Source organism: Populus alba, chromosome 17 (genome assembly GCF_005239225.2).
Source record: "Populus alba chromosome 17, ASM523922v2, whole genome shotgun sequence".
Lineage (NCBI taxonomy): Eukaryota > Viridiplantae > Streptophyta > Magnoliopsida > Malpighiales > Salicaceae > Populus > Populus alba.
Genome location: NC_133300.1, coordinates 2,057,925 through 2,084,281, shown reverse-complemented (window position 1 = coordinate 2,084,281; position 26,357 = coordinate 2,057,925). Strand labels below are relative to the sequence as shown.

At 32.5% G+C, this 26,357-nt stretch overlaps 2 protein-coding genes across 2 annotated transcripts; both read right to left on the bottom strand.

Moving 5' to 3' along the window:
* Positions 1 to 12,927: 12,927 nt before the first annotated feature.
* Positions 12,928 to 16,725, bottom strand: LOC140954249 (putative disease resistance RPP13-like protein 1). Its single transcript, XM_073405885.1, has 3 exons — positions 15,879 to 16,725; positions 14,773 to 15,768; positions 12,928 to 13,163 (listed from the first exon to the last, which is right to left on the bottom strand). The coding sequence occupies exons 1-3, from the start codon at positions 16,723 to 16,725 to the stop codon at positions 12,928 to 12,930; spliced, it is 2,079 nt and encodes a 692-aa protein (XP_073261986.1).
* On the bottom strand, positions 16,080 to 18,659 carry LOC118049836 (putative disease resistance RPP13-like protein 1). The gene is made up of 2 exons (XM_035059953.2): positions 18,218 to 18,659; positions 16,080 to 16,948 (listed from the first exon to the last, which is right to left on the bottom strand). Exons 1-2 carry the CDS (start codon positions 18,539 to 18,541, stop codon positions 16,847 to 16,849), a joined length of 426 nt encoding a protein of 141 aa, XP_034915844.1. The 5' UTR covers positions 18,542 to 18,659; the 3' UTR covers positions 16,080 to 16,846.
* Positions 18,660 to 26,357: the final 7,698 nt, after the last annotated feature.

Sequence of the window (26,357 nt, the reverse complement as noted above, 5' to 3'; positions counted from 1 at the left end):
CATCCTCCAAATTGTTAACGTCACCTTCTCTTTTCCTCCCAACAAAACCTTTCTTTTCTAAAGGCTCCGCTATGCGCCCAGCTTTAATTCCTTGCTCTATTCTTTCGGCCACGCGTACAACATCATAGAAATGTTGGGATGAGCTACCCATTAAATGCTCATAGTAAGGTGCCTTGAATGTATTGGCGAACAAAGTCACCATCTCTGTTTCTATTAACGGGGGTTGCACATGCATGGCCTCGTCCCTCCATCTTTGCGCATAAGCCCTCACTGACTCTTGGCTTCTCTTTTCCAGTGACATGAGGCTCGTTCGATCTGGAGCAATTTCTAAATTGAACTTGTATTGCTTTAGGAAAGCCTCCACTTAAGTCCTTCCATTTCTTAATCTTGACATTATCCAGCCTCATGTACCAACTTAGCGCAGACCCCGATAGACTGTCTTGGAAAAAGTAGATCATTAACTTATCGTCATGAATCACCTCAGCCATCTTATTGCAATAAGATCGAAGATGAGTGTTCGGGCATTCCAACCCAGTGTACCTTATAAACTCCGGTATCCTAAAATCTTTTGGTACCGTAAGGTTTGGTACCAAGCATATTTCCGACGCCCGCATGGGGTCAAACCAATCATTTCCCTCAACTGCTCTTAACCTTTCTTCTAATGCTGATATTTTGTCCTCGTTCACAGAACCAGTGGACCTATTATCGGAAGGCCCCTCGGCTGTTAAATCTACAGTGGTGCGAGCTTGAGGGGGCTGAATGGGAATAGCAGGTGCAAAGTGCTGCCCCGTCGCTGAATCTGCCCCTAAGTTCTGAGATAACCCCGGGACATGAACTGACGGTGCTCCTATGGGTGGTTGGGTAGACGTTCCTTCTCCGTTCTTGGTTCTTAACAGTTGCTCAAGCAGGCTGGTCAGTCGAGAAACTTCATTTTTCACTGATTCCAACTCGGTCTGGTAGTGCGACTCTAATTGAGCTCTTTCCTCGTTTTCCATTCTTGATCTTGACCGGGTTTGGTGGACTCTGGATATGGGACCTATGTTTCACGATCTGGCATGCATATGATGAATTAAAAAACAAAATGTATGAAGAGAATGCGATGCATATGTAATGTGTGTATATATATATATATATAATATTATGAGCCGATTCATGACTTTCGCAACCTTTAAACAAGATTTCTGAGTTGACCGGATTACCAAAAAAGGAGGGTTTGCCAAGTTCTTATCATAGTGGCTTACTCAACACATTAAGAAAGGAAATACGTCATGGACTTCTTATAAATAACATAGTTGCTCATACAAAACAATAATGGAAAAGAGAAGTCCTATACATTGCTACTTCTAAAAGGCGTTTCCCCTATTAGCTAAATCCCTAATAAAACAGACCATGGCCCCCATGTATTCTCGATACTTTGAACCGTCATTTCCAACTTCGGTGGCTTGCTGTTGCAACCTTTCCGCACAACGGGCTACGTGCTCAACCTGTTTTGACATATGTCTTATCTTATCATGGAATACAGCGTTATCTCCGATTATTGCTTCGTTGCTGGCTCCTAATGCTTCATTGCTTCTTTCCAATACTCGCACCATATTCTCTGATTGTGCCAACTTATCTCTTGTGCTCTGTAGCTCCTCCTTTTCGATGTCCAGCTCTGCTATTTTGGAATTGATTTGAACTGCGAAGCTGTCCATGTAGTCTTGGCATTCTTGACGCTCTTGCTTAGCCTTGCTCATCTCTTCTTCCATCTCGAAGTAGTGGCTTCTCAACTCCCTTAACTCTTCTTCTCGTACCTCGATCTCCGATTGTAAAGCCCTTATTCTTCCTTTTGAAGACTCAGCTCTCTTCTGGTAATCTCTCATGTCAGACTCAGCGGCCCTTCTCGCATTTCTTTCTTCCTCTAGTTGCACCATGTATTGAGCTCTAACCTTCCTTCCTTCTTCTATATCGAGGTTGGCTAGACGATTCTTCTCCTTTTCAACTTCTATTTTCTTTAAAAGAAGTTTCCTTCCCTTCTTCAAAGAATCCATCGTCTCCTTATCAACATTCACGCCTTTTGTTGCCCTCCTAACCTTAGCCAATTCTTTTTCTGCTATCCCATTCTTCTTGACCAACTCATCATAATCAGCTATTCGACTCCTCAACTCAGCCTGGACCCCTGTTGTTATCTCTTCAGCTACCTCAGCCTTTTTCTGCCATTCCTTTAGAGACATTAGCTGCTTCTCTTGTTTTTCTAACCGCTGATTCAGGAAAACTCTCATCGTATTTTCCTCCTCTAGCTGGTTCTCTAACAGTTGTTGTCGCCCCTTACTTCTGTTGAGTTCTATTATACACTGGTCTAACTGCTTTCTTAAATCATCCTTTCTTTCCCTTTTCTGTGGTTCCATAGCCGCCTCAGACTGTTCTTGTGTAGAGAGACCCTTCACTTCAGAAAAATCTTCATTCCTCCAAACTATATAATTATGGCTGAATGAGGTTTCAAAACTGCTTCCTTCTTCTCTTTTCACCTTCACGGGTCTTTCCCAATCCTGTCGAATAAGCTCCATTTCTTGGATGAACGGTTGGTGCTTGAATAACCCAATGAAATCAGCTAAACCCAAGGTTCTTGGCGTATATTGCATTCCGCCAAACTGCCTTGTTACGAGGGCGGGCGCATAGCTGATGTAACCGGTTACACCAATTAGAGGAACCCATGTCTTGTTTCCGCAGCTCATTGTGCAAATAACGTTGTTCATCCACGGTGCCTTCCATTTGAAGTTGCTACTTGGCAATGTTGCATACTTATCCCTCCATGCCTTCTCATCCCAATTCTTCCAAGTCTCATCTATGGTAATCTTTAATGGTCGCAAGTCAAACCACCAAAAGTTGTTGAAGATGTCTCTCGGTGCTTCGATATGACTAATTATCCATAGGTACAACATAGGGACGCAACATCTCATTGCCCCTTTTCCATGTGTCCGGCAGTGACTAAGAGATAACATGGTTTCCCCCAAGATGGCTGAGGAAGGATTGATCCGGTCACGCTCATACTCGACGAAGACACTTGCTGCTTCTAAACTGATGACCCCAGTTTCGGAAGGGAACAACACTAGCCCAAAAATGGCGAAGGCCACCAACCTATAACGCTCGTCTCCCAACTTGCCTTCTTCGGCATTTTTCTTCATTCGGGCTTCAATGACCTTCCATTTAAAACCCCCTTCAGCGACTCTACACTGGCTGATCTTTCCTAAGCTTAATAAGTTGACTACTTCCGAAGCTGTGTCTTCAAATCTGCGTCGGTGGTAGATTCTGTGGCTGTCATTTGGAAAGTCCAGAATTCTCTCATATTCTTCCAAGGTGGGTGTCATATCGATGTTTCCAAAGGTAAAACACCGATAACTTGGATCCCAAAATCTCAGAAGGGCTTTGACCGCCGCTGCTTGTACAGGTAACCTCATTATCTGTGCAATTCTCCCATATCTCCTTTCAAACAAAGTCTCGTCGACATATTCCATGATAGACAGCAACTTTCCTAAGTCGTTGACCATGTGATTTACCTTGGTAATGCATGGTAAACCACTAGTATCGATTCTTGGGCATTTTCCTTCGGCAATCTGAGCCAACTCAGACTCTTGTCCATATTCTTGGAAAGAGAGGTACTTAGTCATGATTTCAGCTCAAAAACCTGGGTTGATGAATTCAAATTATTAATCGTGATGCAAAATGAAAGTAAGATTCACAACCTAAGGACAAGCTCTAATTATCAGTGAGAGTGGGTAGTTTTTCTATCTGGTCTGAAAGGGTCTCATATCTGCCCAGTGACGTTCTTCGTAAAGAAGTATGGGGGCGTTGCAAGGAACAGTTAAGACACGTATGCCCACCATTACCAAGCAGGCACTCAGATATGAGTTGGGTGTTTCACGCATTTAAACCCTGACCAATAGTCTTAGGGTAAATCGCTAATTCCCCACTTAACTTAAAGCTTGTGTGTGCTTTTCAGAATTAAAGCAAGTGATGCATGAGACAATTGTATAGAATGCATGAATAATATGAGTAGAATAAAATAAAATAAATACGCAAATAAAAAGGACAGGCATATTAACAATAAACACACAAACACACCAATAAATCAGACAAAACAAAGCTTAGTCTACAAGATCCCCAGTGGAGTCGCCATTCTGTCGCACGTGTGCGGCGTCGCGGCGAAAAAATGTATTGTTTGTTCCATTTTCTTATCTACAATGTAAATCTATCTATATCTATGGGGATACAAGAAAATATTGTCTTTTATGGGTGGAAAATGGAAAGGGAGTCGCCACCTAGTATTTTGGTCACTAGGAACCCTAACTGGTCTCAAAGATCGGGTACGGGGACTAGTTGCGTAAAGGGAAGGTATTAGCACCCCAAATACGCCCTACCTAAGGTAAGCTGCATTGTTTTATTGTCTGATAAAATCTAAGGTATTTTTCGTGTTTTTCTAGTTGTTGGTCTGTCTATGGTTCAAGAAAAATCCTCCTCGGTAAGAAAGGCTTTATCTTATCGGGTAAAATCCTAACCGTTCTAACGTCCATACCAAAATTTCATTAATAATATTTAGGAATACGTTTTACGTATAAATTCGTAATCCCAAATACTAAAAGAAAACAAAAAAAAAATTTTTGATTTTTTTTGAAATATTGGCCTAGTTCTCATGGCTTAAATAAACTGGTTATTAAAGCCAAAATGCATGCTAATACATATATTGTTTTGAAAATTTTCTTTGTTATGTGAAAATATGATGTTATAATATTTATATATATATATATATTGGAGAGACTAGGCCGTATGCATGAAAACAAAACCTTTTTTTTTTGGAAAATATTTATTTTTTGATGCTTTAACAAAAATCGGGCATTTTAATACTGGGTTTGTATTCTTACGGTATAAAAAATACAACCCAATATTAATCCACTTTGATAAAAATATGCAGAAAAATCAACAACATTTTTAGGGACTTTTTTAGAATTTTTTTTGAAAGCAAAAACATTTTTTATTCTGAAAATCTTTGATATTTTGACGAAAACCGGGTATTTTTAACACTGGTTTTGTATCTTTACGGTATAAAAATACAAACCAACATTAAACACTTTTGACCAAAACATGCAGGAAAATCAACAATATTTTTTTTAGATTTTTTGAAATATTTTTTTTTTAGTAGAAAAAATATATACACAATATACGCACATATATATTACAATATACTATAATTCATAATATATATATAATAACAAATCGGGTTGGGCCGGCCCAAATGAATGGGCCGAACCCAACCTAGCTAGAATCGGGCCGATCTCGGCCCGCAAGGAGGATGGGCCGATCTCGGCCCGCAAGGAGGATGGGCCGATCTCGGCCCGCAAGGAGGATGGGCCGATCTCGGCCCAACACAAAAAATTCTTTTGACTGGGCCAGACTCGGTCTGGCCCAAAATAAATAATAACAAAACTGGGCCGGAAACCCGACCCAGTGTAAAAAAACCCACGGGGAAGGGAATTATTTTCCCTTCCCCTACCTCCTGCATGCAGAACGATTCTGCATGCAGGAGGATAACAAATATAAAAAATGAAAACGTAGGGGGGGAAAGAAAAAATACCTGGCACGGCGGAGGTGAGGCTGCTGGTCGAACGTACGGGTTGACGGTGTTGCAGCGGAGATCGGCGGCTCAGAACGACGGTTCCCCACAGTTCGGGTGTATCCTCTCGGGTCGTGTTCGGTTAACGTTTTCTTTAAACTCTCCCACGGCTTCTGTCCTCTTCTCCCTTTTTTCAGTTTCGTTTTCTTGAGTTTTAGGTGTTTATTTCTTTAGGTCCACTGTTTCTCTCTCCTTCAGTTTCTCTCTCTCTCTTGGTTTCGGTCTCCCTCTTTTTTTCGTGCTTCACATCTTTCCTCTTCTTTTATAGGCGGACAAAGGAGCGGGGCTGCATGGGCAGCGTGGGGAGCAGAACAAGGTGGGTTGAGCTGGGGCAACGTGGGGGGCAGCGCCGGTCGGCTGGTCGGTGAGCGTGGTCGATCACGGCGTGGCCCTCCTGGCTTCGCATCGTCCGAGGTGCATGGGCTTGGTCTGTCAGCGCACGCGAGGAGAGAGGGGCACCGCCTGATTAAACAAAGGTTTCGTCCATGCTGCTGCACGTTCGGGGAGGAAGAAGAAAGGTGAATAGTGCCGTTCAAAACGGCACCGTTCGGTCCTCTTTTTTTTTTTTTTTTTTTTTTTTTTATGAAACGGCGTCGTTTTGGGGAAAACGCGCCGTTTCATTTAAAAAATGGCGCCAGAATACGCAAAATTTCAACTCAGCCCTCAATTATCTTTTGATTCTTTCAATTACGTCCCTGCCAAATTCGGTCCTCGCCCCCATAGTTGGCCGCGTTTTTCATCTTAGTCCTTGGCCTCTGATTTATGCAATTAAGCCCTCAATTGATCAATAAACTCCCAATTTCTTCAATTACGCCCCTGGATCAAATCAAGACAGCCCCCCATATTTACCCGCTTTTTCCAAATTGGTCCCTGGTTTCGGATTTTCACAATTAAACCCCTAATTGTCCATTAAACTTCAATATTTATGCAATTAAGCCCCTGATTTGACCCAATAAATTCCTAAAAAATATATTTTGGCCCCAGAACTTAAATTTCTTCTAATTAAAGCCCAAATTGACTTAAAAATCAATTTTTCTTGCACTCCAATCCTCTATAAAATTCAAATAAAATCCAATTAAGTCCATAAACATCTAAATTTGGGCTTTTCTCCTCAAACATTTACATTTTCCTTCTCAACAGGGCTCTCATCCTTCAAGAAAATACTGCCAAAAATCCAATCTCTGTATTTTTTAACCTCCTTGACCAATCTTTCGACCATTTTCTGAGCGCTTATGCCTCTTGTTATTTTTCTAACCTTCTTCGGCTATTTATTTATTTAGCCCAAAAATGGGTTACAACACTCGTAACATCAAGGAATTAAAATGTGAGGAGAATGAAGTTTTAGAATTAAATATAAATAGCTAAAACTACGAGGATAAAAGAAAAAAACTTTAGAAACCCAAATGAACTTTTATGAGAATTTCAAGAACCAAAACTCAATATTCAGATAGTGAAACGAGTGGAAAAATGAAGTTTACGGTTAAAATGTAAACACATAAAACTACTAGGTTAAAAATTATTTTTTTTCAAAAAAAAACTTCATTTGGTATTACTCTTAGAAGGTATTTGGTATAAGGCTTAAAAATATGGTTGAAATATTCACATAAATAATAATTATTATTATAAGAGCAAATTTAAAAAGTGTAAATGTTGGTTTTTTAAAAATGACTAATGTATTTACAAATTAAACAATTAAATACTTGTGAAAAAAAGAGAGAATAATTTAATAATCAACTTCAACTTTACCATTAATTAATTAAGATCTAAAAAATCCAAAAATTATAATTTTTTAATATAAAGTTAAAAAATTTACATATATTATAAAAATATATTTCATAAATTTCTTTTTTTATATATAATTCACAATCGCTCATTGCAGGACTTCATATGTTGAACACATTGTAGGATCTTCTCATTATCAAACACTTTCAAATATATCTTTTTCGATATAAGTAACCAAACAATCATTCAACAAATCATCCCCAATTCGATTGTGTAATCGACTTTTAACCAATTTCAACACTGAAAATATTCTCTCTACTGATACAGTAGCCACTGGTAAAATTAATGCTAATTTTATCATGCAATATATGTTAATTATTAAATTTATTACCTATATACTAAAACACGTTGGATTTTCACTGTGTATTTGTTACTATGCAATTTTTTTTTTCCAGTTTGGTCATGGCAGCCGGGCCCAAGACGCTGAGGTCTGGCATAATTACTAGACCCAATCACCAAACCCTAAGTCTGGCAGCCATGTAAGACCCAAACATGGCCGCCACACCCAAGTCTTTAAGGTCCGACTCGGCCGTAAGACCCAAATGTATTGGGTCTAGCTTGACCTACCAAACCAAAGAGATATGAGTTTGGCATGGCTGGCAGACTCAACTGTCTTGGGTGTGGCATGACCGCTAGACCCAAAAGACTTGGGTCTGGCTTGCTCGTCAAACCTAAAGGTCTTGGGTGAGGCTCGATCACCATATACAAGGCTATTGGGTCTGACATGGTCATCAGATCCAAGGATATACCCGATATTTTAGGTCTAACATGGTTGTTATCATAGTTATCAGACTCAACCCCGCTTGACGGGTCAACCTAGGACCCGAGTAACTCAGGGCTTTGGTTGGGTCTGTTTCATTCAAAATACAACTCTCCAAAATCAACATTTTTTATTCTTGAAATACAACTCACCAAAATACTTCTCTTTCCTCTTTCTTTTTCTAGCGACTTTCTCTTTATAATTGTAACATAAGGAATTGAAATGTGAGGAAAATAAAATTTTAAAATTAAATATAAATACCTGAAATTATAAGGATAAAAAATAAAAATAAAAACTTTAGGAACTAAAATGAACTTTTATGAGAATTGCAAGGACCAAAACTCAATAGTCAAAGAGTTAAACGGGTGAGAAATGAAGTTAACGGTTAAAATATAAAGATATGAAACTATGAGGTTCAAAAATATTTAAAAAATTTTCATTTTGGTATTACTCTTAGAAGGTATTTGGTACAAGGCTAAAAAAACATTGGTGAAATTATCACATAAATAAATAATTATTATAATAGCAAATTTAAAAAGTGTAATTGCTGGCTTATAAAAAAGACTGATGTTTTTACAAATTGAACGGTTAAATACTCGTGAAAAAAAAATAAAAAAGAAGAATAATTTAATGTTTAACTTCAACTTTTCCATTGATTGAGCTTGTCTTTTGAAAAAGCCTAGAACCTCAGGAGAGGACAGCCTGTCAACCAAAACCTCAATGACATCACAGATAATTGTCCTCTACTCAACTCCAGAGCCTCGGTGGATTTTCGCGGAAGGACGACAGTATCAAAAGGATGGGAGATAAAAAAAAATAAAAAAAAATAAAAAAAGAGAGAAGAAAGCAGAAGCCATGGTAGATCTTCGCGGAAGGTGTGAGAGAGAAGGCCGTGGAAAGCAGAATCCAATGAATTGCATAAAGAGAACAAACATACATAATGCCAAGCCGGCCGTGCTGGCATCCCTGACTGTTTGCCGGGGATCATTTTGTAATGATATTCTCGTCGGACGTAATCTTTCTTCTCTACTGTATTAATGATGCATCATTTAGTACAAATCTTTACATCTTCTCTGTGACATCCCACCAGCTCTTGAAAAGAATGGTGCAGTGCAGAACCCCACCAGTCTATGAATTGTTAGGAGATGAGGTCAAGATTTCTGAGTCATGAAGTTGTCGATTCTTGCGAAAGGGTGAGAGAGAGAGAATGATAGCAGTAGAAATCTAATAAGCCATGATGGGAACACGTGGACTTTAAAGGAAAGGAAGAGACAAGAAAACGCGTGGAAGCGGTATGTATAAATAAATTTGATAATCGAATAATAAAAAAAGATAATTTCTGTGTTTAATACAATAAATTTAAAAATATATAAACAGTTAAAACTGTAAAAATTATTATGAATTAATTATCTTCTTGGGGACATCCATAAAATATTAATAATAAGTTTTTAATCTATGCTATGCCATTCAGATACTGATGATAATATCAATGAAGATAACAAAACCTAGTGGACAACCAATCAAATTGATAAACACCTTTTTTTAGTGACGTAATATATCTTTATTTAAGTTAATTTTATTTAAAAATATATGTTAAATTTTTAAATATAATCTTCTAGTTTTGCATGTAACAGACACATGATAAATTTGAGTGAGTTCATATGAGAAGAATGATAAATTATTAAATTTAATATATATTAAAGAATAAAATTAACTTAATTAGATATATAGAAATAGATCAAAGAAATATTTTATAATATAAGAACATATCAAGTCGTTAAACTTTATTTATCTAGCTAAAATGTTGTTGCTTTTAGCTGCTGTTGTCTCTTTCAGAATTTCATAGTGAGGATTTTATTATATGTGAAACAAAAAAGCAACAATAATGTATAGAAAATGATAATAAATTATAAAATAATTTTATAATTTTAGCAACGATTTATAAAATAACAATTCTAATTTGAAGAAAAAAAATAATTTATCTATAGCTATTTATCATTCTCCATTATTGCTTTTATTTTCCAATCTAAGCATTTACTCCAGTATTGTTACGGATCGTAGTTAAAATTATGTTTTATTAATAATAAAAATATTTTTTAAAAAATAAAAAAAATATATTTTTTAAAAAATAATTAGTATGATATTTTTAAATAGCACTTCACAGCAAAGCAAATGGTGATAGCAATCATATTGCTTACACATTCGAATTAATCATCGTGAGCACTTGACATTGATGCATACCTACCGTCCTTTGATTTTTCTTTTCCACACAAAATAGTTCCTTTCGTGGAAATCTTAATTGTTAACTTTTTCAAACCGTGATAATGGTTATTTTTTATTTTTTAAAAATAATTTTTTATATTATCACATTAAAATAATTTAATAATAATAAAAACAATATTAATTTCATGCAAATATTTTTTTTAAAAATCATAAAACACAATTTTCAATATAAAAACAAATTCATGTATTACCAACGTGGAAACCCAAAGAATATATACAACCTCGGTGAAATTAACAGGTGAATACGACCGTGCCCTTTCATTTTTCCGTGCCAAACGCTCCAGAGAGCTAGCGTTCTCTTCTTTGGTTTCTTGACCGTGCATGTCCCTTACATAAGGTAATTTTTTATTTTTGTGATGTAAAAGTACTTTTGAAAAAAAATTATTATTTTTCATTTTTATTTCAAATTAATTTTCAAAATGAATCTTTAATTTTGGCATTTACTGGGTTCTTCAAGAATTTAGCACATGACATGTTAAGTTTTCAGTAATTAAAAAAAAAAGGGCTAAATGTTTTCACCTCGGGCCACACTGAAATGATAAGCAGGATTTGCCGTCACCGTCACGGGCAAGAAGGATCCGACATGTACAATATTAAATTCATGGAAGCCGGTTTAAAACTTCCTAACAATATTAAATTATTTATATTATATTTAGGGCTGGGTCACAAAATAAAATTTAAAACAAAATACTAAAAAAAAAAAACAAAAACTTAAAACGCCAAGATTTCAGTTATTTTATTATTTGAGTTGAAACTATAAATATTGTTAAAAAAAATATTAAAAAAATTATTTCCTTATAAGGCCGAGTCCTTGCCAGCCTCCTATCTCCGCCACCGATTATATCCACACTTGGTGCTCAATGTATTAGTCTTTTATATCGGCATGATTAAGGCATCATGATCAAGTGGATTAAGTTTGGATTAACTGTCTTCAAACGGGCATAAATAAGATAAGAATAATAAGTTTTCATATGTGCCATTAAGATGAAGGATGGACCCGAGTTTTAAAGTATAAAATAATATAAATATATAACTAAATTAATTAAGATTTAAAAAATCTAAAAATTATAAGTTTCTAATATAAAGCTTAAAAATTTATTTATGTATTATAAAAAGATGATTCATGAAATTCTATTTTTTATAATTTATAATTTATAATTGTTCTTTGCAAGATTTTACATATTAAAAAACGTTATAGGATTTTCTCATTATTAACACTTTTAAATATATATTTTTTTATATAACTAATCATAATCAAACAATCATTTAATCAATCATTTTTGATTTGATTGCATAACCAACTTTTAACCAATTTAATCCTTGAAAATATTTTTTTTATTAATAAAAATGGTTTGTCTCCACCAATTTTTGAGCAACATCATTGATTCCTTTTAGCTTTGGAAATTCTTCACAGGATCTCATGTCAAGAATATAAGTTTCAAGTTGATTACAAGTGCTGCAAGCTCAACTATGAAGAAAATAGATGGATAGAATTAAGCAAGATGAATCAACTTTTGCTTATCATAAGCCATTATTTGCCACTCCAACACTACAAAGGGAAAGACTCTTTTCCTTGGCCAACAAGCTATATTGGCTGCAGTTTTGCCTCGGGTGTACCATTTATTAGTTTTTTTTTTTTACAAAAAAGTACTTTGATGCTTTCAAATTGTTTCATCAACTAATAAGAATATACATATTCATATTAATGTTTTTTCTTTCACAAATAAATTAATAAATTATCATCATCTAAATATTTTCATCCTTTATTATTTGAATTTGAATTTGAATTTGTTGTTCCAAAACTTTAACCAAAGTCAACACATTTATGATATCTTGATATTTTCTTCACAATGCTTGAGTTGATTCATTTATGATTCCTTGTATATTTTTCATCAAATGCAAATTGAAAACAAATTTATAGGATTGTACTATGTGTTCAATACTCATTCCCTCACTTATTTTGTCTTAAATCTTAGTTCAAAGGTTTTAATGAGTAAGTTCTCAATTTGTTTTTTCTATTATGGTTGTTTTAGCACTAGCCGGTAGTTTAGAGGAGAAGAAGAAGCTAACGTTTAGTTTTCTGGTCTATTTATGAAAATATTTTTGACATCAGCACATCAAAATGAATAGAAAACACTAAAAATATATTAATTTGAATTTAATAAAAAAAAAATCAATTTTTTTCAAAAATACTTTTAAAATACAGAAACAAATAAGTCTAAATATGCTTCTTAACTATTGAAGCCAAATTGATAATCCATGATTAAGGTTTTAGGTCAAGAGCCTTACTTTAATTCGTCAAAGAAGTGTTGTTCCAAACAATGTTATTAAATTTAATTAGACCTAACAAATCAACTCAATGATTCTTCATTTTAAATTAAATTATATGAAATCAAAACCATGTTATTTTAATTGTTTTTAAAATAAATAAAATATTATTTTAAATTAATTTGAGTTAACACACTTCACTGTTAAATGTTATACGTGTTTCTTTCAACTTTCCCAGAAGACCATCACTGAGAAGTCCGTTGAGAGTATTCAGTGTTTCTTTCAACTTTCCGAGAAGAGCATCATTGAGCTTGTGGCTTTTGAAGAAGCCCAGAATCTCAGGAGTGGTCAGCTTCTCGCTCAGAACCTCAATGACAGCGGAGAGAATTGATCCTCCAATGAACTCCACAGCCATGATGGGATCTTCCCAGAGAATTGGAAGGAAGCAGAAGCAGAGAATTGTAGAGAAGAACATAATAAGATGTTCAACGAATGGAAAAGGAAAGAAAAAAAGTTAGCTTAAAAGCATTAATTATAATTTATTCGATTGACAATAAAACTTTTCTTTTTGGATTAAATAAAACTAATTAATTAATCCTTAAAATTTTAAAATATAAATATAAATATAATTTTTTTTTTACATTATTATTTTTTAATATTTTTTAATTTTAGTTTTTAACCAAAACATCTAAACTTGACAATTATGCCAGATCTATGTATATTTAAAAAAAAAAATTAGAAATTCACTTATAATTATTTTGAAACAATATTTATTTTGTATTTTATGGATAAGAAAACGGATGTTTGGTTATGAATTTAAATAATTGGATTCTTATATAAATATCTTTTTAAATCACCTTAAGGTTTTTTGTTTTTAAAAAAACAAACCATGTTGTTAATATAAAATATATTTTTGTCAAAATAAAAAAAATGGAGTTTTGAATAAAGAAATGAGTTTATTCTCCACAATTTAAATTATTAGAATTCCTACAAATATTTAGCTTAATTACAACAAAATTAAATATAAATAAGTTTTAAAAAATTGCCCTGCAACACCGGAGATACCATACTGGCTATTTTCTTGGCTAAGTGACATGGCTTTTTCATCAAGGAAACTTTTAAAATCATGGTTGAGTAGATCTTTCAATTAATGTGATATTACCATTATGACATTTATAAACATTATCACCTATCGATTTATTATTATTTGTTTATGTAATTTATTAGGACGCCTTTCGACAATATGCATGCTTTCGTACATTGTATTTGTAAGTGATTTTCAAAGTATGTTTTGTATAGAAAAACTTTGAATTAATGTCTTTTTTTTTAATTAAATTGATATATTTTGATGGTTTTTACTTATTAACAAAAGCATTCCTCCAACCCAAACGTAATTTTGCAAAAGCACTTCTCCAACCCAAACGTGATTTTGCAAAAGCATACGTACTACATTAACAAACACATAGCATCTCTAATATTAATCTTAGGCAGCATTAGTACGTATGAAATTGAGAAATAGGGATGAATTATTATAGAAGCAATGATTACAAGTGTTCATTTTAGGGTGTGAAAGTTGGTTTTTAAACATGTTTTGTGTAATTATAAATTAAATGGTTAAATGTTTTTAGAAAGAGATAAAAACATTATTTAATGATCACCTTGAAAATTTTCTGTAACTATGTGCATGCAAATAGTTTTTTGAAATTCTCACAACATCACCTTGAAAATTCACAAAATGGATCGAGGCTTATGAACCGTTAAAAAACTAGAATCAAATTCTCTATACAATATAAGAATCTGAAGCTTGTAGAAAGTAGGAAAAAATAGCTAGAAAAGTAAAAGAAGGAAGGCAAAAGAATTGGACAAGATCTCTGTAATAGCTTTGGATCTGTTGCTTGGACCGGGGATCAAAATTTTTTTACACGTTTCCAATATCTGTCCCCAAGCTGCGGGCATTCTTTAATAGAAAGAATCAATAAAGAAGGAAGGAGACGACGACGAGGAGGCATGGCATGTGTTAACTCAGGACAACCTCTTATGAAGAGCTTTGCAAGATGAGGGAAAGCTACATCTGTTTTCCATTCCTGCCATTTTTTCATCCCCTCGAACTTTAATATTTTGAGGGATTTAAATGGATTCTCCATCGAAGAGTCACTTCCATAGAACTCAGGACCAACAGCCACAACTTCATCAAGTCCTTTAATTTGGAGCTCTTCTAGAGATGGCAGCTGCCCCAGTGGTGGCAAGAGGATGCAGTTCTTGCATCCATAAAGAAACAACACTACCATATTTGAGAAGGAAGAGTTTCCGAGCCAGCCTGGGAACGTTGTACCCCCGTAACCAGTAATGAAAAGCTGTTTCACATTTTCAGAAGGCTCCAATCTCTCAAGTACTTCTCTCTCGTGCCGTGTGTCATCCGTATTGCCATCCCACTTCAACCCCAACTCCTCAATCTTCTTCTTACCCTTCAAATCGGCATCCAAAGCATCTTGAGCATTTGCAACATCTCTGAGATTCCCAATAGAAAGCTTTTTCCTTAAATGAGAGAGCTTCCCCAACACTTTCATGCTAGACCCACTATCTTTTCCCACGATGTAGTATTCCAAATATCGAAGCTTTGTGAGTTTCTCCATTTTTGGTGGCATCTCTTCCAAATTTGTCCCTTCAATATCAAGATGTTGTAAGTTGACCAAGTTGGAGATGTTGGATGGCAACTCCATGAGATGTCGACACTTTCGTAACAATAAACTTTGCAAATAGTACAAGGTGCACACACTATCAGGTAACCTTTCTATGGCGGTACGAGAAAGGTCCAAGAACCGCAAATGTTTTAAGTTGCCAATGGAATTGAGCAACTGAGAAGAAATATGTTTTGAATTAAATAAAGATAGCGTTCGCAAGCTCTTAAGATTTGGCAAGATGTCATTCAGTGCCTCATTATCAACTTCCCTAAGAAACAAGGCGCGCAAATGTTGACCCTCCAACCCAGAGCCCGATTCCTTAATATCAAGCTTAAAGCAAAATTCTCCTGACGCGTATTCAGCTAAATCACTTATGAGGTCATGCATGCTGAAAATAGAATCATTAGTTGATTGCTGGAAAAGTGACCTGGAGACAAGATCATCAAAGTATTTTCACCTATATCTTCCATCTCCTCAACGCCTCTGGGCTGGACTAAAAAACCTTGTGCCATCCATTCAGTGATTAATTTATGCTTCTTGATTTTAGAACCCTTGGGAAATATTGCACAATAAGCAAAACAACGTTTGAGGTGTGAAGGGAGATAATAATAGCTCAATGTTAGAGCTGGAGGGATGTTTTTCATTCGACGGACCCACAAACTGCTATTGGATATCTTCTCCCATTGCGTGACATCTTCTACGGAGTGCAAAAGACCACCAAGAGTTTTTGCTGCCAGCGGTAAACCTTTGCACTTTCTCACTATTTCTCTGCCAAATGCTTCCAAGTGTGAGACTGCTCCAGAATTTACACCACTAAATGCATCCCTTGCAAACAACTTCCAGCAATCTTCATAGCGTATTCCTTTCAAGCAGTGAGGGGTGATGACAGTTTGCGTGACTTTTGCTACATCTTGATCCCGTGTTGTCACGACAATCTTACTTCCGTGCTCCACATACCGCAAAGGCAGCAGTAATTTATCCCATTCATTGTACTCAATGTTCCACGCATCATCTAGAACAAGAAGAAGTTTTTTCCCTTTCACTGCTTCCATTAGAGATTCATCTGGTTCTTTGGTGCGACAAGTAGTTGCGTCGATCTTATCAAGAATATCCTTAATAATCCTGGTGACGTCAAATTGTTGTGAAGCCCAGACCCAGGCTTTGAGCTCGAAGCACTCATCTACCCTTCTGTCTTTGTAGATAAGCTGAGCAAGAGTGGTTTTACCAACCCCTCCCATGCCCACAATAGGAACCACAACTAAATTTGAGTCATCTGTCTTGTGTTGTGTCAACAAGCACTCCATTATGGCTTCCTTATCAGAGTCCCTTCCATATACATCAGGTTCATTAACCAGTGGAGTTGTTTTCTCTGACAATGGTCTCCATCCACCAGTACCTTCTATGTGGCGCAGATCACCCTTTAGTTTAAGTAAACGTTTCAAGCTTCTCAAGGATCTTTTGTAACTCTGCTCCCATCTCCTTCATCCTTCTATTAGCTGGATTTAGAAATGGAACCAGATTCCTTGCCTGCAATGGTGGACTAAATATATGAGATAGAATTCAGGAAAACATTATAATTTTTTAATATCAAAACATAAACATTAAGATTTTTACATCTAGAGAATTAATAAGTTTTCTTTCTACAGATCTTTTTCAAGAATTTACAATTGTTGATGCTAACTTAATGCACGCAGTAAAATTCAAGTTTTAAAAAGATAGTGATTAAATGTCATTAGTGATTTTCATAGCCCTTATTATATTATATTAAAATTAAAGTATTTATTTTTAATACTTAAAACAAAGATATGAAGCTTTCATATATAAATTGTAGCAAATTGTCAACATTTGCAATTGTCAACATTTTTCTTAACTACCATCAACCACCCCTCTCTTTTGCAACCACAATATTTATTGTAGTAGTTGGTTCTGTTGCTGCAAGAGCTTTCACTTCTCCTATAAATGGAGACAAAGAGAGTGCAAGAGTGTGCTGTGAGTGTACGTGAAGTGCAACGTGTGTGAGAGTGAAAAATACAGATTTGAGAGAAAACACTGAGCGTAAGAGTGAAACACTGGGTTTTGTGGGATTGTATTGGGGTTGAGTTGAGTTTTTGTATCATTCCTTCAATAATATATAATTTGCTACCTCCGTGGATATACTCGGTTTTGGGGAACCACGTAAATCTGCTTGTTTGTATTTTATTTTTGTTTGCTTTCGGTCCAGTATGCACAACATAAAAATATTTTTCTGAGTCTAATTATGCTAACAAAAAATCAGGGCATAATTCTTGGTGATTATTATATATATAAATACTAAGAAATTTAATATTTATAATAATGGGTTTTGAATCTCGTAAGTCCTAATTATTCATCATGAAAAAATATTGAAAGACAATTCAATTTTATATCCCTTATTTTTTCAGAACAATTAAAATTTATTTATGCTCTTATAAAAAAAAATATAATTTAATTAAAATTGACAAAATTTATATAAATAATTCAGATTTAAAAAATCCAAAGCCCATGTCTAGAAAACTAATTAATAAATGAGAATTTGCAAGCATAATTTCGCCAGAGACACCAAATTAAAGCCAATTGATATTAGTTGCATGCATAACAATGAATAGTCTTTAATTAAAACTCACAGAAAGACAACAACCATGCCTAAAATTATTTTTTCCTCGTTTACAGACTAGAGAGCATACATGAAAGTTAAAAAAAAAAAAAAAAAACAAACAAAAAAACAAACAAACATTTTATGAGGAAGCAAGGTCTATAGGTGCAAGAACTTATGCTTACCCAACTGCTGCCAGGTCGAGGGGTATCAATGTCCTTGGATCGTAGATATTCATAATCAATCTCCTCCGATATGTCCTCAGCTTCATAGACAGCATGTTTAACATCATTGAGCCAGTTCTTCACAGCACGATTTGTAATCTGCTTCTCCTCCGCATCGTCGAGTAGTCCGTTGACAGTATTCAGTGTTTCATTCAGCTTTTCCAGAAGACCACCATCGAGTTTGTGGCTTTTGAAGAAGCCCAGAACCTCACGAGAGGCCAACCTGTCGACCAGAACCTGAATGACAGGAGAGAGAATTGATCCGCCGATCAACTCCAGAGCCATGGTGGATTTTTGCAGAAACGGTGAGGGTGGGAATATGTGAGAGAAGGAGTAGTGGAAAGCAGGAGGCTTGGTGGATTTTTGCAGAAAGGGTGAGAAAGTGATTATGTGAGAGAGAGTGATAATTAGGCCACTGAATTGCATGATGGGAATACGTAGACTTTATAGGAAAAGAAGAGACAAGAAAATTATATTAATTATATTATATTGTATCAGCGCTCCACGATTCAGGTACAGGTATTATTGTTGTGTTTTTATACTATCTTAACAAATTTCAACAAAAATAAATAAATAAATTTGTTAATCGAAGAATAAAAAGATAATATATGTGTTTAATACAATAAATTTAAAAATATATAAACTGTAAAAAAAAAAAACATGAATGTTAATTCAAGATTAAATTTAAATTAAAAGTTGATTTTTCTAATAAAAAAGCAAAACATAGATACATATAAATATTATAATAAAGGAAATAGAAAAGACAGCGAGACCATTTTTATAGTTAATTTTTATTTAATTATATGGCAATTAAAATAAATATTTGAAAGAGTTTGGATGATTTAAATTTTATAGAATTTTTTTTTTCAAATTCTTCATCTCTTATATTTTTTTCCTATTTTGAATAAACACATATTTTTTATTAATAAAACCTTTTTTTCAATTAACACTTAAAGATATTAAAACCAATATTCTCAAGAATTCTAATAATTTAAATCCATGAGGGGAAAAAACGTTTCTTTGGTCAAAACTCCCTTTTCCTTATTTATTTGTTTTTTATTTTGAAGAAAACATGTCTTTTTTTTTATTAGAAGCATTTTTTTAAAATAAAAAATCATCATGATTTGAAAAGAAAGTTTCAGTAAAAAAAAAATTATGTCTTTATAATTTTTATGCGCTTGTAAGGAAAAATAAAAGAATAATTAATTCACATAAACAAAATAAAAATTCACAATAACAAAATATATATTTTATTCCTCTGTAAAGATTCATGTGCAATATTTAAAGGCCAAGTGAATGAAGCTCATGCGCACCCATGCTTTGAAAGGCTAGCCTCAAATGCTTGATTTGCTACATGATCAGCCTCTATTGAATCTAAGAGGTTAGGCTTGCGTGTTTATACACACAACACACACACACACACAAGCATACAACATGTTATTTGTCTCAGATTTTTTTGAAATAGAACAAATAACACTAAAATCAATAAAATCACATTGATTTATCATCCTTTTTAAAGGCAAATCTATTAACACTAAAATCAATATTTATGTTCTTGAAATATGACTCACCAAAATACTTTTTTGTTCTTTTTTCCTAGCATTTTTCTCTCTATACTCGCTACATCAAGGAATTAAAAATGTGAAAAAAATAAATTTTTAAAATTAAATATAAATAGCTAAAACTACAAGGATATGAAAAAAAAAAAAATAGAAACTACAGTTAACTTTAATGAGAATTTCCAAGAACAAAACTCAATAGTCAAAGAGTGAAACATGTGGGAAATGAAGTTTACAGCTAAAATATAAACACATAAAATTAGTTCAGAAATATTTTTTTAAAAACTTCATTTGGCATTACTATTAGAAGGTATTTGGTAGAAGGCTAAAAAAACATGGATGAAATTATCACATAAATAATTATTATTATAATACCAAATTTAAAAAGTGTAATTGCTGGCTTGTAAAAAAGACCGATGTTCTTACAAATTGAACGGTTAAATACTTGTGAAAAAATAAAAAAGGAGAATAATTTAAAGATGAACTTCAACTTTTCCATTGATTGAGCTTGTGCCTTTTGAAAAAGCCTCGAACCTCAGGTGAGGACAGCCTGGGGACCAAAAACCTCAATGACAGCACAGATAATTGACCTCCACTCAACTCAAGAGCTATGGTGGATCTTTGCGGAAGGACGAGAGTCTCAAAAGGATGGGATAAAAAAAAAATGTTTTTTTATTTATAGATATCTATCATTCTCAATTAGTGTTTTTTTTTTTTTTCCACTCTGCTTTTCTTATTCCTATCTAAGCCTTTACTTTAGTATTGTTTCATGTTACTTTAGTAACCGCCACAAGCAAAGAAGGATTCGACATGTACAGCTGGTAGAACTGCCCGCCATTATCATGGCTCTTTTATTGAATTAAATCTTGTTTATTTTTTTATTTTAAAAATATTTAAATTTAAAATAAATTTTTTTATTTTTAAAAAATTTAATTATTTTAATAAACTATATCAAAATTAATTTTTAAAACGACAATAGCGGTTATTTCAATTTTAAAGCAAAAATAGTCTCTCTTTTTTTAAGTGATTTTTTTCAATTTAAATTTTATTTTATTTTTTTATTTTAATTAATTTTTCTATATTTTTTTTTTTTATGAATAACGATCGATTGAATACAGACACTAACATTAATAATGGTTGTTTAATATAACTGTTATTTCTATTAATAATGGTTATTTAAAATTGAAATGGGTATGTTTAATAAACAACCGCTATTATTATTAACAGTTGTTCCATATAAACTTTTTTTTTTTTTTTGAATTTGAGTAAACCCCATTCCCAGAAAGCGCACTTTGTGGGTCCAGGTGAGCGAATAAAACTCCGGCTGTCCCATACTCTTACAAGAAGTGCATGCCCTGACTCGAACTCGAGACCTGCTGTACAGATCTCAAGTTCTTTGTCGCCACGTCACGCCCTTTGAGGATAAAAGTAATGTTTGTTTAATACAATTATATTTTTATTAGCGGTTTTTAAAAAAAATGTGTTTTTTATTAGCAGTTAGTGAAAATATACTATTTACCTAATACTTTTCTATCTTATGTTACATACTGAATTCTTTTATCAAACTATGCTAAAGATGTTAATTTGTATCGAGTCTTTTGCTTCTCATGGAAACACGATTAGCCAAGTAAGGCTCATTTGACATTGCAGTTTAACATGCTTTTTTTTTTTTTGTAAAGTTTTATACTTAGATTTCACATTCTCCTCTCCTAATAAAAACTTTTACCCTCAATTTTACCTGTTCCGGAGAATAAATGGTACTTCTCCTCTCCTAATAAACCTTTTTTTCCAACAAAAAAAAAAACAACCATTTTCTTTTACGAATTCCAAATGATTTATCTTTATCTTTAAAATCTGATTTAAAAAAACTATATTTTTTAAAATAATTAACTTTCTACTCTTACTTGTCCTCAAGAAAATGGTATTTCTCCATGATCTCGGATTCCCTCTCCCACATCTCTTCTTTTTTATACAAATTCCTCCACAATACTCTCGCTAAAGAAACTCTTTTATTTCCGAGCACCTTTTGACTAGTGTTGGCAAGGCAGAGTTCCGAATATGACATAAAGGAAAGCAAACATCTGACTATCTTTGTTGTGGCTCCGAATGGATCTGTTGCTCGGATAGGGGACCGAATGTAGCATTTCGGCTAAATTAAACTTATTAAATTTTTAATGAAATCATTTAATTTAATTAATCCTTTTAATTTTGATCAAATTAACTTTCAATCTTAATTTTATTTTGGTTTAAGCTGTTAATTAAATTAATAAGGCCCATTAAAAGTTCAATTAAGGTTCTAAATTTAATTATTTTGCAAGTCTGCCCCAATACTCAATATATTTCTTCAATTTGGTCCTAAATTATCATTTTTTGTTCAATTAGGCTCTCCATTGATGCAAATTGAGTTCCCAACCTTTTCCATTTGGTCCTCATGGTGCCATGTTTGACTAAATCTTTCCGTTCATATTTGATTATAGATTCCACTCAAATTGTATGTTTTGGATTAAAAAAAAATATATGTTTTGTAAGGAATTTAAAGTTTTGATTGAGAAAATATATGAGAAGGCCCTGAATTATAAGATCCAAATTATCCATGATATTATTTCTCCTATATTGTTAAAATTAAAATAAATTTAAAAGGCATGCTACTTATAGGAATTTATGAATCGATTACACACATCCATAACATCCTGATGTTGGAAGGCTGTCCCAAGGACAAGAACAAAGCTGGTAATTAATTGATGAATCCATTTAATTATGCTTTTAAATTTCAAGATTAATTTTTGGGTTATATTCTAAGTATCCCCTAACCATCAACCAATTCTCAATTGAATTCTAGAAAAAAAAAAAATTGTATCTATCATCTACTGAGAAATACACAATCAACCCTTGCCTTAAGGTTTTTGCCTTTACAATCATCAAAAAGAGGGCCTATTTCTCTTCTTTTGTTTGTGGATCTAGTAGATAATTATGTGTAAATTGAGAGATATGTCAGTTCCCTTATTATTATTATTATTATTATTATTATTATTATTATTATGTTAATTTATAGCTTATTCTCTCTTTATGAGTATGAACATGAAGATTTTGGGAAATTCATTCCACATGCAAGCCTGCCCATTATTCAACTTGCTAGGGCTCGCAGTCGGAGGGGGTAGGTTTAATTTGTCACACATATTTGAAGACTTCTTCACCTTTCATTTATTTTCAAAGCGCAAAAGACCAAATGAATGAAGGACAGTTGAAATATTGCATCACCACATGTAAGAGTTCTTTTTTGCTCAAAAAAAATACTCAATGTCAAGTTTGTTTGGCAATATAGTTATGGTTATTTTTTTAAATAATTTTTCGTGTCAAAATGCATATTAATAATATTTTTTTTATTTTTTAAAAAATTATTTTTAATATTAGCACATCAAAATAAATTGAAAATACTAAAAACATATTAATTTGAAATTAATAAAAAAAATAAAAAAATTATTTTTTTTAAAATTTTTTTTAAAATACAGAAATAAATAATTAACTATTGAAGCCAAATTGATAATCCATGATTAAGGTTTTAGGTCAAGAGCCTTACTTTAATTCGTCAAAGAAGTGTAGTTAAAATTGATTTGGTTTAACAAATCAACATAATAATTTATTAATTTTAATTAAATTATATGAGAGTTTTTTTATAAAATCAAAATCATGTTATTTTAATTGTTTTTAAAATAAATAAAATATTATTTTAAATTAATTTAAGTGAATACACTTCACTGTTAAATGTTGTGCGTGTTTCTTTCAACTTTCCGAGAAGACCATCATTGAGCTTGAACCTCAATGAACTCCACAGCCATGATGGGATCTGTCACTTTGGATTCTTATATAGATTTAAATTTGATTTTACATTATTATTTTTTAATTTTATTTTTAACCAAAACGTTTAAACTTGACAATTATGCCAGATATATATATATATATATATATATATATATTAAAAAATATAGAACTTTACTTATAATTATTCTAAAAAAATATTTATTTTATATTTTTATCTTTTTATATGGATAAGAAAACAGATGTTTGGTTATGAATTTAAATAATTGAGATTCTTATATAAATATCTTTTTAAATCACTTTAAGGTTAAAATATAGCATTTTGGATAATCCTGGTGTCTGCTTCTACCATTTCTTTTCACTTCTTAAAGGTTAAAAGGCTGAACGTGCAACCTTCTTTTTTTTTTTTTTTTTTTTTTTTTATTTTAGGGCAGGAAATATGTTTTATTTTGCCTAACAAAAACATACGCACCTCCTTTTGTTTCCAACAAAGACAAAAAAAAATGAGGGGATATAGATTTGAAACACTGTTTATGTTTTTATATGATCATAAATAATGAAGGGTAGCTCAAATCATTAAAAAATTTGACTTTAGTTTATATTTTAATTTAATTTATTTAAGTTTTTAGTTGAAATTTATTAATTAAACATTATTTGTTGCATTTGTTTTAATTATTATTGAGTATTTTATTTAATGGATTATAAACTTAATTGCTTGTTCTACATAAATTTTTTAGTATTTGATTAGCTTTTTCTTTTTTTTTCAATGGCTTCCTTTTCTTTTCTCTCTTCTTTAACTTTAAATCTTTTTTTGTCCCATATCGAATTTGGTATTAGAGCATTGTTCTTTGGCAGGATTAGAGTTGTTTTCTTCACTTGTAGTCATGCTTCAGAAGAGGGAGAGGAGGCATAGAACATGTGAGAACAAAAAAGGTAGGCATATTGGAGAAGAAGAAGAAGCTATTAAGAGAGGATGGAGGTGGTGATGCTGCAATTCTTGTCTGTTTTTTTCTTGAACAAATCGATGGAGAACACATGAGGCGAATGTGTGTTGTTTCTTCTTTCAGCAATGATGTTTTTTGTAAGATTGATTCGATTGTGGTATGGTATTGCAAATGCATGTGTAGTTCTTTTTGTCTTTCAGGCATGTCTGGACCTGATGATTACAGGTGTTCAGTTTTTTTATTTTCTGGTTTTGTTTGGAACCAATGGTTAATATGTGCGGTTAACATTTATATTACATATCATTTTTATTTTTTATTGATTTTTTCTTTTATTTTTATTTTTATTTTTATTTTTATTTTATAAAATAGTATTTATTGCTATTTGTCTCTAATCATTTTATTTTTATATTAAATTTGGCACTACTTCTTTTGATATTTTTAAATCCTTTAACTAATTACATGTTATTTCAATTTTATTTTTCATTATTTGATTTCTATTTTTTTAGTATTGAATTTAATCTCTATTCTTTTTTACTTATGTTTATTCTATTTTGAATCTCTTTTTATTGGTTTTTTTAAGATTTCATCACTTAGCTTTTTTTTATTATTATTATTGAGCCATGACTTTTAAAGGTTTGCATGGGTTGATTTTGGTTTCTTCATGATAGAAATTAATTTTTTAAAAAAATTTATTTTTCAATATTAAATTTTTATGAAATTAGTTTTCGTGTTTTTTTTTTTGCTTTCCTTTCTGTAAAATTATCTAAATCACATGTTCATGGTCACATGATTGACTTAAATATTTTTTGTTGCTTTTTTTTACTAAGTTTCATGCCTTAACTTTTTTATACCGAGAATTTTTCTATGTTTTTTTTTTTGGATTTGCCTTCTATGTGGTTAGTCTCAACATCATAATCATGAGTTTTGAAGGTTAACGACAACTGACTTTGGTCTTCTTCTTCTTCTTCTTTTTTTTTTTTTTTTTAATTTCACCATTCAACGTCTCTCTCTCTCTCTCTTTTTTAATATAGTTGTTCTTTGTGCTTTTCTTTATCACTTTCCTTTCAATAGTGTTATCTTGATCATGTTTTCATGGTTGCGTGGTTAGCGAGTTAATCCTGGTTGATTCATATTTTTTTCATTTTTTTATTGAAAGTTTCTTGCCTCGACATTCTTTTATTGAGAAATTTGCTTTGTTGTTTTTTTGGGTTTGACTCATACATGAGTAATCTTGATCTCATGATCACAATTACAAGTTTCAAATATTAATATGAGTTGACTCTCGTATTTTTTTTAAGTTATTTTTTATATATATTTTTTAATTTTATCCTTCAACATTTAATTTTTCTGAGAGTTGGTCTTCGTATTTTTTTCTTTCATTTTTTTTATGGAGTTATCACAATCATATGCCAATGGTCACAATGTTAGCAAGTTAACAAAGGTTGACCCATTTTTTTTTTATTTTTTTTAATTATTTTTTTAAATTAATTATTCAATATTGAGTTGTTTTATAATTGAGTTTCATGATTTGATTCAATTTGCTTTCATTTGTGATTTTTTTTACATTTTATTTGCATAGATAATTGTTTGATTAAACAAAAAATATATTCTAAAAAAACAATTAGTGCATGAACATGTTGTGAAATCAAGTATCCTTGTGTTTTTTTTTTTTTAATTTCATCCTTCAACATATAATTTTTTTTTTTGAATTAGTATTTATGCTTTCTTGTTTTACTTTTATTTCTATAAAATTATATCAATCATGTGTCTATTGTCACAAGG